The sequence below is a fragment of the Oncorhynchus tshawytscha genome, linkage group LG12, assembly GCF_018296145.1.
Source record: "Oncorhynchus tshawytscha isolate Ot180627B linkage group LG12, Otsh_v2.0, whole genome shotgun sequence".
NCBI lineage: Eukaryota > Metazoa > Chordata > Actinopteri > Salmoniformes > Salmonidae > Oncorhynchus > Oncorhynchus tshawytscha.
In genome coordinates this window covers 20,862,028-20,874,031 of record NC_056440.1, presented here as the reverse complement: position 1 = coordinate 20,874,031, position 12,004 = coordinate 20,862,028, and the positions used below count along the sequence as shown (strand labels likewise).

Below are 12,004 nucleotides of genomic sequence, written 5' to 3'. Positions count from 1 at the left end.
ATCTTTCTTTTGGTGTTTTTCAGAGTCAGTAGAAAGGCCTCTTTATTGTCCTAAGTTATCATAACTGTGACCTTAGTTGCCTACCGTCTGTAAGCTGTTAGTGTCTTAACGACAGTTCCACAGGTGCATGTTCACGAATTGTTAATGGTTCATTGAACAAGCATGGGAAACAGTGTTTAAACCCTTTACAATGAAGATCTGTGAAGTTATTTGGATTTTTACAAATTATCTTTGAAAGACAGGGTCCTGAAAAGGGACGTTTCTTTTTTTGCTGAGTTTATGTACAGCAGGACCAAATCGGAAAGATAGGTAGGAGCAAGCCCATGTAGTGCTTTGTAGGTTAGTAATAAAACCTTAATCATCCCTAGGCTTAACAGGAAGCCAGTGTAGAGGGCTAGCACTGGAGTATTATGATCAACTTTGTTGGTTATAGTCTAGATTCTAGCAGCCGTGTTTAGCACTAACTGAAGTTTATTTAGTACTTTATCTGGGTAGCCGGAAAGTAGAGCATTGCAGTAGTCTAATCTAGAAGTGACAAAAGCATGGATACATTTTTCTGCATAATTTTTGGACAGAAAGTTTCTAATTTTTGCAATGTTACATAGATGGAAAAAAGCTGTACTTGAAACAGTCTTGATATGTTCGTGAAAAGAGAGATCAGGGTCCAGAGTAATGCCAAGGTCCTTCATAGTTTTATTTAAGACAACTGTACAACTATCAAGATGAATTGTCAGATCCAACAGAAGATCTCTTTGTTTAATTTGCCGCCATCCACACCCACACAAGCTCTCTGAAACATAGAGAAACAGACACATACAACAATAATAAAATAAAATAGTACAAAAAAACTGCTGATGCAGGTTTGTGAACATGACATCATTTGCTTAACAGATGCGATGTGGCCCAGCAAATCTGGAAATAGGGTGCCATTGTGGGAGACAGCCCTTGTCCTCAGCGTACCCAGAACTCCCCCGCTCAGCGTTGCCCGGCGTCTCGGATGCGACAAGCCACCGCCGTTATGAGAGCCGCCCCCTTCCCACTGCCATCCTCTGATTGGATGAAAGTGACCTTGCACTGCGGCGCCAGGTCCCTGACAGTCTCATGCATGAAGTTGGAGAAGCTGTGAAGACGAGAGGTAAGAAGAGAGATGAGAGGCAGTTTACAATGTTACTACTGAACATAAGACAATAGACCAGAAGCTGCAGGGAATGCAGGGGAGTGAGCTCACATGGCCAGAAGCAAGAGAATGAGGTAGATGCGCATAGGCAGATGCACATGTACTCACAGCTACTGTAAAAAGATTCCTAGATGCTTACTGCTGATTTCAACACTATATCACTCAAATTAAATATATTTGGTAAAAAAATGCATAAAGAAACCAAAGAACTATATTTTGTAGACAACATAAAAATAAAAAAAATTTGAGAATGTTATCAAAACCTTGGAAACAGACGGCTTGCATAAAAAGTTAGGTTAGAAGATCTCAATGTTTATCTTTTTGTCGCCCACTAATTTTATTCATAGATTCAGACAGATTTAGAAGGAGAAACTAAAGACTATAAGGTAAAACATTTCAAGATTTCTAGTTATAGTGCCTTCAGAAAGTATTCATACCCCTTGACCTTTTCTACATTTTGTTATGTAACAGCCTGAATTCAAAATGGTTTCAATCGTTTTTTCCCCCTCACCTATCTACATACAATACCCCATAATGACAAAGCAAAAACATGTTTTTAGACATTTTTGCTAATTTATTGTAAATTAAATATCTCATTTACATGTATTCACACCCCTGACTAAATGTAGGTTAAAACCTTTGGCAGCGATTACAGCTTTGAGTCTTTCTGGGTAAATCTAAGAGCTTTGCACACCTGGATTGTTCAATATTTGGACAATCTTTTTAAAACATCTCTGTCAAGATGTTTGATGTTTGTTGATCATTACTAGACAGTCATTTTCAAGTTTTGCCATAGATTTTCAAGCTGATTTAAGGAACATTCAATGCCGTATTGGTAAGCAACTCCCTTGTATAACCTATTTGGCATTGTGTTTTAGGTAATTGTCTGCTCAAAGCTGAATTTGACTCCCAGTGTCTGTTGGAAAGCGGACTGAACCAGGTTTTCCTCTAGGATTTTGCCAGTGCTTAGCTCTATTCCGTTTTTTTCCCCATCCTAAAAAAACTCCCTAATCCTTGCCGATGATAAGCATACCCATAAGATGATGCAGCCACCACCATGCTTGAAAATATGAAGAGTGGTACTCAGTGATGTGTTGTGTTGGATTTGCCCCAAACATAATGCTTTGTATTCAGGACATAAAATGCATTTCTTTGCCACATTTTGCAGTTTTACTTGAGTGCCTTATTACAAACAGGATGCATGTTTTGGAATATTTATATTCTGTACAGGCTTCCTTCTTTTCACTCTGTAATTTAGGTTAGCATTGTGGAGTAAATCCTTTGTTTTCTCCTATCACAGCCATTAAACTCTGTAACGGTTTTAAATTCACCATTGGCCTCATTGTGAAATCCCTGAGCTGGTTCCTACCTCTTCGGCAACTTTGTTAGGAAGGACTAGGTGGACTAGGTGTAATTAATAACTTAAGATTGCTGAAAAGGATTTTTATTGTTTGTTGGGATATTCAATCTCTGCCTGCCCCCCCCCTACCAATAGGTGCCCTTCTTTGCGAGACATTGGAAAACCTCCCTGGTCTTTGTGGTTGAATGAGCTTTGTGGTGTTTTGAGCTTTAACCTGACAGTATTATCACAACAACAAAAACACTCACTGCGGGTGTAGTTTGTAGAGTGTTCCATCGACACCCACTGTGATTTTGAGCTCAGGGAGGTTGCGGTTCTGCCGGATCTTATCGACCACGGCGGCCAGGCCGGCACCACAGAGCTGGGCAGCGCGGCAAGCCACCATGCTACACACCTCCTTCACCAGGATGCTGTCGTCACACGTAGAGCTGGTCAGACCCAGGTGCTGCAGGATGGAGCGCACCTGCCTCAGGGCCAGACGGTCACTAACAGGGGGGCACAGACAACAGTCAAGTAAATATCAACGAGATCTATATCAAATCAACACTTTTTATGAACATAAATAGCACACGTTCTCCATTCTATGCTAGACATATCAAAATCTAATAGCTTTGATACACAGAAAAAGGGATTCACACATTGCTCCCACCATGGTTGTCAACTTATAAGCAACTTTTTTAATGAAACACTTTTCCAATCTTCTTCTTGCTCGTCATGCATCAACACTAGATATTGATTAAAGGTGTGGTTACCACAAACATGACCAGACACTAGACACTGACTCACCTCTCGATCTGGGAGAGGAACTTGGTTTCAAAGATGCCTCTGGTCTTGAGCCTCTCAGAGAGTTTGCCACGGAACAGCAGTCCCTTAGTAGTGAACTCCAGCAGTACGTTCCTCACTATCTCCCCAAGGTACATCCCACTGATCATCTTCTCATACCTGACAGAGAGAGAGCGAGAGAGAACAAGAGAGAGAGAGCGAGACAAAGACAAAGACACTTGATTCCTGTGGCTTACTCCTGGAAAACCAGCTATCAGGCTTTATGGATTAAAGTGTTATTGCCCTGGTGTGTGTCTAGTAGTCCCCCGCCTCCAAAGATACATCAATCAACTTGAACAAACAGTAAATAATAAATCCAATACACTCACAAGAAGGAGATATGAGTTTGTAACTTTTTCTTTGTTCAGTTCATCCTTTGTAAGTCAACACCTCAACTAAAGGTGTTCTTTCGTTATTATAAACTGGGTGGATCAAGCCCTGAATGCTGATTGGCTGAAAGCCTTAGCCATGGTATATTGGCCATATACCATACCCCCTCTGGCCTTATTGCTTTATTATAACACAACTGCAAACAAACAGTAATAGTCTACGTCTGTTTTCCAGGGTTGGCGGAGTGCTCATCCACGGCTTTGTCGAAGTCTGTGCTGAAGTCTTCCAGCTCTCCGTGGTCCCCGAACGCCCCCCACTCCATGTTAACACACATCTTCCCTTCGCTCCCATCCAACAGCTCCATGTTCTGCATCTCCTCCATGTAGCACACGTTGGTGCCAGTACCTGGAAAGAGGGGAAGTGAGTGAGTGAGTAAGTGAGTGAGTGAGTAAGTGAGAGGAAACTCATTGAAATAAATGGGAGACCGTTGTTGATCTGTTACAGCCTGTGCCTGTGGCCCAAAAGGCACATCCAGTAGGCTCTGAGACTCACCTACGATGAGGCCCACCTCACACAGTGGGTCCTCGTAGCCACATGTCATCATGGTGCCCACCGTATCATTCACCACGGCAACCACGTCCAGGTCAAACTCCTACAAAAACATCAACACGAAGAAGTACAGATCACTAACATGGAACAGTGTGCTATAATCAGAGAATTTCAGATTTGAGACTGGTATACTAACATCAAATTCCAAAATGGTTACGACGGTGTACTTTCATGGTATCATATTACATTTTTAAAGGATTTGAGATCCTACTGTTTTGTTTCTGGGCAGTGTAGGATTTTGAGAAAGCCCAGTCAATAGGTGTGACCTCTGACCTCTCTGCGGTAGATAGCATCCTTCAGTAGAGTGACAACATCCTCCCCCTCGCAGCCAGTAGCTTTGAAACCCTTGGTCCACTTTAGCAGGATGCCCTGGAGGAGGAGAAGGAAGAGGAACGGACATCACATTAGGACAGGCACCTTTATCTGGCCCTTAGCAGAGTGTTGATTAGTCGGAAACCTAAGACATGAAGGCCAGCCTTGGCATGTGAGGGTATTTGTTTTGGAACGCAAAGGTTTGGCAAGCCACCCCCCAAAAATGTATTTGTTATGTTCCAGACCTATTCTAAAATTGATTAAATTGTTTCCCCCCATGAATCTACACACAATATACCATGACAAAGCAAAAACAGGTTATACATTTTTCCTAATTTATTCAATATAAAAAACGGAAATATCACATTTACATGTATTCAGACCCTTTACTCAGTACTTTGTTGAAGCACCTTTAGCAGCAATTACACCATTGAGTCTTCTTGAGTATGACATTACAAGCTTGGCACACCTGTATTTGGGGAATTTCTACAATTCTTCTATTTTCAGGTCTCTCCAGAGATGTTCGATTAGATTCAAGTCCAGGCTCTGGCTGGGCCACTCAAGGACATTGAGACTTGTCCCGAAGCCACTCCTGTGTTGTCTTGGCTGTGTGCTTAGGGTCGTTGTCCTGTTGGCAGATGAACCTTCACCGCAGTCTGATGTCCTGAGCGCTCTTGAGCAGGTTTTCAACAAGGATCTCTGTACTTTCCTCCGTTCATATTTGCCTCGATAATGACTAGTCTCCCAGTCCCTGTTGCTGAAAAACCCCACAGCATGATGCTGCCACCACCATGCTTCACCGTAGGGATGGTGTCAGTTTTCCTAAAGACGTGATGCTTGGCATTCAGGCCAAAGAGTTCAATCTTTATTTCATTCTTGTTTCTCATGGTTCAAGAGTATTTAGGTGCCTTTTGGCAAACTCCAAGTGAGCTGTCATGTGCCTTTTACTGATGAGTGGCTTCCTTCTGGCCACTCGACCATAAAGGCCACAGAGGAACTCTAGAGCTCTGTCAAGAGTGACCATCGGGTTCTTGGTCACCTCCCTGACCAAGGACCTTTCCCCCTGATCGCTCAGTTTGACCAGGCAGCCAGCTCTAGGAAGAGTCTTGGTGGTTGCAAACTTCTTCCATTTATGAATGATGGTGGCCACTGTGTTCTTGGGGACCTTCAAAGCTGCAGATATTTTTTGGTACCATTACCCTGATATGTGCCTCGACACAATCCTGTCTCGAAGCTCTACGGACAATTCCTTCGACCTCATGGCTTGGTTTTTGCTCTGACATGCACTGTCAACTGTGGGACCTTATATAGACAGGTGTGTGCCTTTCCCATTGTATTTATTTTATTTTCAAATAAAATAAATGTATTTAATTTAACCTTCATTTAACTAGGCAAGTCAGTTAGTCAGTTAAGAACAAAATCTTATTTACAATTTTTAATTTCACCTTTATTTAACCAGGTAGGCTAGTTGAGAACAAGTTCTCATTTGCAACTGCGACCTGACCAAGATAAAGCAAAGCAGTTTGACACATACAACAACACAGAGTTAAACATGGAATAAACAAACATACAGTCAATAATACATTAGAAAACGTCTATATACAGTGTGTGCAAATGAGGTAGGATAAGGGAGGTAAGACAATAAATAGGCCATGGTGGTGAAGTAATTACAATATAGCAATTAAACACTGGAATGGTAGATGTGGAGATGTCATCAAGCTAAAGGGGGGCTACTTTGAAGAATCTCAAATATAAAATATATTTTGATTGGTTGAAAACTTCTTTGGTTACTACATGATTCCATATGTGTTATTTCATAGTTTATGTCTTCATTATTATTCTACAATGTAGAAAATAGTAAAAATAAAGAAAAACCCTGGAATGAGTAGGTTTGTCCAAACTTTTGACTACAACTGTATATATATACACTGCTCAAAAAAATAAAGGGAACACTAAAATAACACATCCTAGATCTGAATGAATAAAATATTCTTATTAAATACTTTTTTCTTTACATAGTTGAATATGCTGACAACAAAATCATGCAAAAATGATCAATGGAAATCAAATGTATCAACCCATGGAGGTCTGGATTTGGAGTCACACTCAAAATTAAAGTGGAAAACCACACTACAGGCTGATCCAACTTTGATGTAATGTCCTTAAAACAAGTGAAAATGAGGCTCAGTAGTGTGTGTGGCCTCCACGTGCCTGTATGACATCCCTACAATGCCTGGGCATGCTCCTGATGAGGTGGTGGATGGTCTCCTGAGGGATCTCCTCCCAGACCTGGACTAAAGCATCTGACAACTCCTTGACTGTCTGTGGTGCAACGTGGTGTTGGTGGATGGAGCGAGACATGATGTCCCAGATGTGCTCAATTGGATTCAGGTCTGGGGAACGGGTGGGCCAGTCCATAGCGTCAATGCCTTCCTCTTGCAGGAACTGCTGACACACTCCAGCCACATGAGGTCTAGCATTGTCTTGCATTAGGAGGAACCCAGGGCCAACCGCACCAGCATATGGTTTCACAAGGGGTCTGAGGATCTCATCTCGGTAACTAATGGCAGTCAGGCTACCTCTGGCGAGCACATGGAGGGCTGTGCGGCCCCCCAAAGAAATGCCACCCCACACCATGACTGACCCACCACCAAACCGGTCATGCTGGAGGATGTTGCAGGTGGCAGAACGTTCTCCACGGCGTCTCCAGTGCTCAGTGTGAACCTGCTTTCATCTGTGAAGAGCACAGGGCGCCAGTGGCGAATTTGCCAATCTTGGTGTTCTCTGGCAAATGCCAAACGTCCTGCACGGTGTTGGGCTGTAAGCACAACCCCCACCTGTGGACGTCGGGCCCTCATACCACCCTCATGGAGTCTGTTTCTGACCGTTTGAGCAGACACATGCACATTTGTGGCCTACATTTGTGGCCTGCTGGAGGTCATTTTGCAGGGCTCTGGCAGTGCTCCTCCTTGCACAAAGGCGGAGGTAGCGGTCCTGCTGCTGGGTTGTTGCCCTCCTACGGCCTCCTCCACGTCTCCTGATGTACTGGCCTGTCTCCTGGTAGCGCCTCCATGCTCTGGACACTACTCTGACAGACACAGCAAACCTTGCCACAGCTCGCATTGATGTGCCATCCTGGATGAGCTGCACTACCTGAGCCACTTGTGTGGGTTGTAGACTCCGTCTCATGCTCCCATTAGAGTGAAAGCACCGCCAGCATTCAAAAGTGACCAAAACATCAGCCAGGAAGCATAGGAACTGAGAAGTGGTCTGTGGTACCACCTGCAGAACCACTCCTTTATTGGGGTTGTCTTGCTAATTGCCTATAATTTCCACCTGTTGTCTATTCCATTTGCACAACAGCATGTGAAATTTATTGTCAATCAGTGTTGCTTCCTAAGTGGACAGTTTGATTTCACAGAAGTGTGATTGATTTGGAGTTACATTGTGTTGTTTAAGTGTTCCCTTTATTTTTTTGAGCAGTGTATATTGTGGCAGACGGCAGGGAGAGGTGAGGGGAGTGGTGATTGAAGGAAGATATCTTGCAGCCCGCTGGCTCCACCCCCAAGCCTTATATGGACTTCCTGCCCCAACAAGGCAACGCGGTGGATTGTTTAGCCATTGAGTGCTTGGGGATAAAAGAAAGAAGCGGCTGCACAAAGGGTGAGAGGACCGAGAGGGAAAAGCCTGTCATGGAGAGGGTGAGAATTGGAAGAATTAACTCTACGATTACCCGTTGTGAACTGGTTGCTGGATTCCCCCCTTTCCCACTGTGTGCAAATATCCCTAATAAATTCCCCATTTGCATTCTAGTTGTGCTCCTTGTGCGTGTTTGGTTATTGAACTGGTGATGTGGAAACCCCACACCCTTGAGCCTGCTATTATATATATACTGTATACACATACTTCCGTTCAAAGGTTTGGGGTTACTTAGAAATTTCCTTGTTTTTGAAAGAAAAGCACATTTTTTGTCCATTAAAATTACATCAAATTGATCAAAAATACAAGGTAGAAATTGTTAATGTTGTAAATTACTATTGTAGCTGGAAACGGTTTAGAATGGAATAAATCAAATCAAATCAAATTTTATTTGTCACATACACATGGTTAGCATATGTTAATGCGAGTGTAGCGAAATGCTTGTGCTTCTAGTTCCGACAATGCAGTAATAACCAACAAGTAATCTAACTAACAATTCCAAAACTACTGTCTTATACACAGTGTAAGGGGATAAAGAATATGTACATAAGGATATATGAATGAGTGATGGTACAGAGCAGCATAGGCAAGATACAGTAGATGGTATCGAGTACAGTATATACATATGAGATGAGTATGTAAACAAAGTGGCATAGTTAAAGTGGCTAGTGATACATGTATTACATAAGGATGCAGTCTGATATAGAGCACAGTATATACATATGCATATGAGATGAATAATGTAGGGTAAGTAACATTATATAAGGTAGCATTGTTTAAAGTGGCTAGTGATATATTTACATAATTTCCCATCAATTCCCATTATTAAAGTGGCTGGAGTTGAGTCAGTGTCAGTGTCAGTGTGTTGGCAGCAGCCACTCAATGTTAGTGGTGGCTGTTTAACAGTCTGATGGCCTTGAGATAGAAGCTGTTTTTCAGTCTCTCGGTCCCAGCTTTGATGCACCTGTACTGACCTCGCCTTCTGGATGATAGCGGGGTGAACAGGCAGTGGCTCGGGTGGTTGATGTCCTTGATGATCTTTATGGCCTTCATGTAACATCGGGTGGTGTAGGTGTCCTGGAGGGCAGGTAGTTTGCCCCCGGTGATGCGTTGTGCAGACCTCACTACCCTCTGGAGAGCCTTACGGTTGTGGGCGGAGCAGTTGCCGTACCAGGCGGTGATACAGCCCGCCAGGATGCTCTCGATTGTGCATCTGTAGAAGTTTGTGAGTGCTTTTGGTGACAAGCCGAATTTCTTCAGCCTCCTGAGGTTGAAGAGGCGCTGCTGCGCCTTCTTCACGATGCTGTCTGTGTGAGTGGACCAATTCAGTTTGTCTGTGATGTGTATGCCGAGGAACTTAAAACTTGCTACCCTCTCCACTACTGTTCCATCGATGTGGATAGGGGGTGTTCCCTCTGCTGTTTCCTGAAGTCCACAATCATCTCCTTAGTTTTGTTGACGTTGAGTGTGAGGTTATTTTCCTGACGCCACACTCCGAGGGCCCTCACCTCCTCCCTGTAGGCCGTCTCGTCGTTGTTGGTAATCAAGCCTACCACTGTTGTGTCGTCCGCAAACTTGATGATTGAGTTGGAGGCGTGCGTGGCCACGCAGTCGTGGGTGAACAGGGAGTACAGGAGAGGGCTCAGAACGCACCCTTGTGGGGCCCCAGTGTTGAGGATCAGCGGGGTGGAGATGTTGTTGCCTACCCTCACCACCTGGGGGCGGCCCGTCAGGAAGTCCAGTACCCAGTTGCACAGGGCGGGGTCGAGACCCAGGGTCTCGAGCTTGATGACGAGCTTGGAGGGTACTATGGTGTTGAATGCCGAGCTGTAGTCGATGAACAGCATTCTCACATAGGTATTCCTCTTGTCCAGATGGGTTAGGGCAGTGTGCAGTGTGGTTGAGATTGCATCGTCTGTGGACCTATTTGGGGCGGTAAGCAAATTGGAGTGGGTCTAGGGTGTCAGGTAGGGTGGAGGTGATATGGTCCTTGACTAGTCTCTCAAAGCACTTCATGATGACGGAAGTGAGTGCTACGGGGCGGTAGTCGTTTAGCTCAGTTACCTTAGCTTTTTTGGGAACAGGAACAATGGTGGCCCTCTTGAAGCATGTGGGAACAGCAGACTGGTATAGGGATCGATTGAATATGTCCGTAAACACACCGGCCAGCTGGTCTGCGCATGCTCTGAGGGCGCGCCTGGGGATGCCGTCTGGGCCTGCAGCCTTGCGAGGGTTAACACGTTTAAATGTCTTACTCACCTCGGCTGCAGTGAAGGAGAGTCTGCATGTTTTCGTTGCAGGCCGTGTCAATGGCACTGTATTGTCCTCAAAGCAGGCAAAAAAGTGATTTAGTCTGCCTGGGAGCAAGACATCCTGGTCCGTGACTGGGCTGGATTTCTTCTTGTAGTCCGTGACTGACTGTAGACCCTGCCACATGCCTCTTGTGTCTAAGCCGTTGAATTGAGATTCTACTTTGTCTCTGTACTGACGCTTAGCTTGTTTGATAGCCTTGCGGAGGGAATAGCTGCACTGTTTGTGTTCGGTCATGTTACCAGTCACCTTGCCCTGATTAAAAGCAGTGGTACGCGCTTTCAGTTTCACATGAATGCTGCCATCAATCCACGGTTTCTGGTTAGGGAATGTTTTAATCGTTGCTATGGGAACGACATCTTCAACGCACGTTTTAATGAACTCGCACACCGAATCAGCGTATTCGTCAATATTGTTATCTGACGCAATACGAAACATATCCCAGTCCACGTGATGGAACCAGTCTTGGAGTGTAGAGTCAGCTTGGTCGGACCAGCGTTGGACAGACCTCAGCGTGGGAGCCTCTTGTTTTAGTTTCTGTCTGTAGGCAGGGATCAACAAAATGGAGTCGTGGTCAGCTTTTCCGAAAGGGGGGCGGGGCAGGGCCTTATATGCGTTGCGGAAGTTAGAGTAACAATGATCCAAGGTTTTTCCACCCCTGGTTGCGCAATCGATATGCTGATAAAATTTAGGGAGTCTTTTTCAGATTAGCCTAATCTCCAGCTACAATGAATGCAGCCTCCGGATAAATGGATTCCAGTTTGCAAAGAGTCAAATAAAGTTCGTTCAGAGCCATCGATGTGTCTGCTTGGGGGGGGATATATACGGCTGTGATTATAATCGAAGAGAATTCTCTTGGTAGATAATGCGGTCTACATTTGATTGTGAGGAATTCTAAATCAGGTGAACAGAAGGATTTGAGTTCCTGTATGTTTCTTCCATCACACCATGTCTCGTTAGCCATAAGGCATACGCCCCCGCCCCTCTTCTTACCAGAAAGATGTTTGTTTCTGTCGGCGCGATGCGTGGAGAAACCCGCTGGCTGCACCGCCTCGGATAGCGTCTCTCCAGTGAGCCATGTTTCCGTGAAGCAAAGAACGTTACAGTCTCTGATGTCCCTCTGGAATGCTACCCTTGCTCGGATTTCATCAACCTTGTTGTCAAGAGACTGGACATTGGCGAGAAGAATGCTAGGGAGTGGTGCACGATGTGCCCGTCTTCTGGTCTTCTGACCAGAAGACCGCCTCGTTTCCCTCTTTTTTGGAGTCGGATATCTCCATTTTGAATGGAATATCTACATAGGAGTAGAGGCTCATTATCAGCAACCATCACTCCTATTTTCCAATGGCACATCGTGTTAGCTAATCAAAGTTTATAATTTTAAA

General features: G+C 44.4%; 1 protein-coding gene across 3 annotated transcripts in view; it reads right to left on the bottom strand.

The window, feature by feature from the left end:
• Window positions 1-670: 670 nt before the first annotated feature.
• Window positions 671-12,004, bottom strand: part of LOC112262692 (hexokinase-2-like) — a 92,396-nt gene continuing 81,062 nt past the window's right edge. For 2 of the 3 annotated variants that reach the window (XM_042331433.1, XM_042331431.1), the window contains exons 13-18: window positions 4,572-4,667; window positions 4,242-4,341; window positions 3,911-4,094; window positions 3,324-3,479; window positions 2,786-3,022; window positions 671-1,120 (exon numbers count right to left, since the gene is read on the bottom strand). In XM_042331433.1, coding sequence (XP_042187367.1) covers window positions 976-1,120; window positions 2,786-3,022; window positions 3,324-3,479; window positions 3,911-4,094; window positions 4,242-4,341; window positions 4,572-4,667 — 918 coding nt within the window. In that variant the 3' untranslated portion in view covers window positions 671-975. The remainder of the gene's footprint in view (window positions 1,121-2,785; window positions 3,023-3,323; window positions 3,480-3,910; window positions 4,095-4,241; window positions 4,342-4,571; window positions 4,668-12,004) is intronic. The other variant, XM_042331432.1, reaches the window with a different exon arrangement.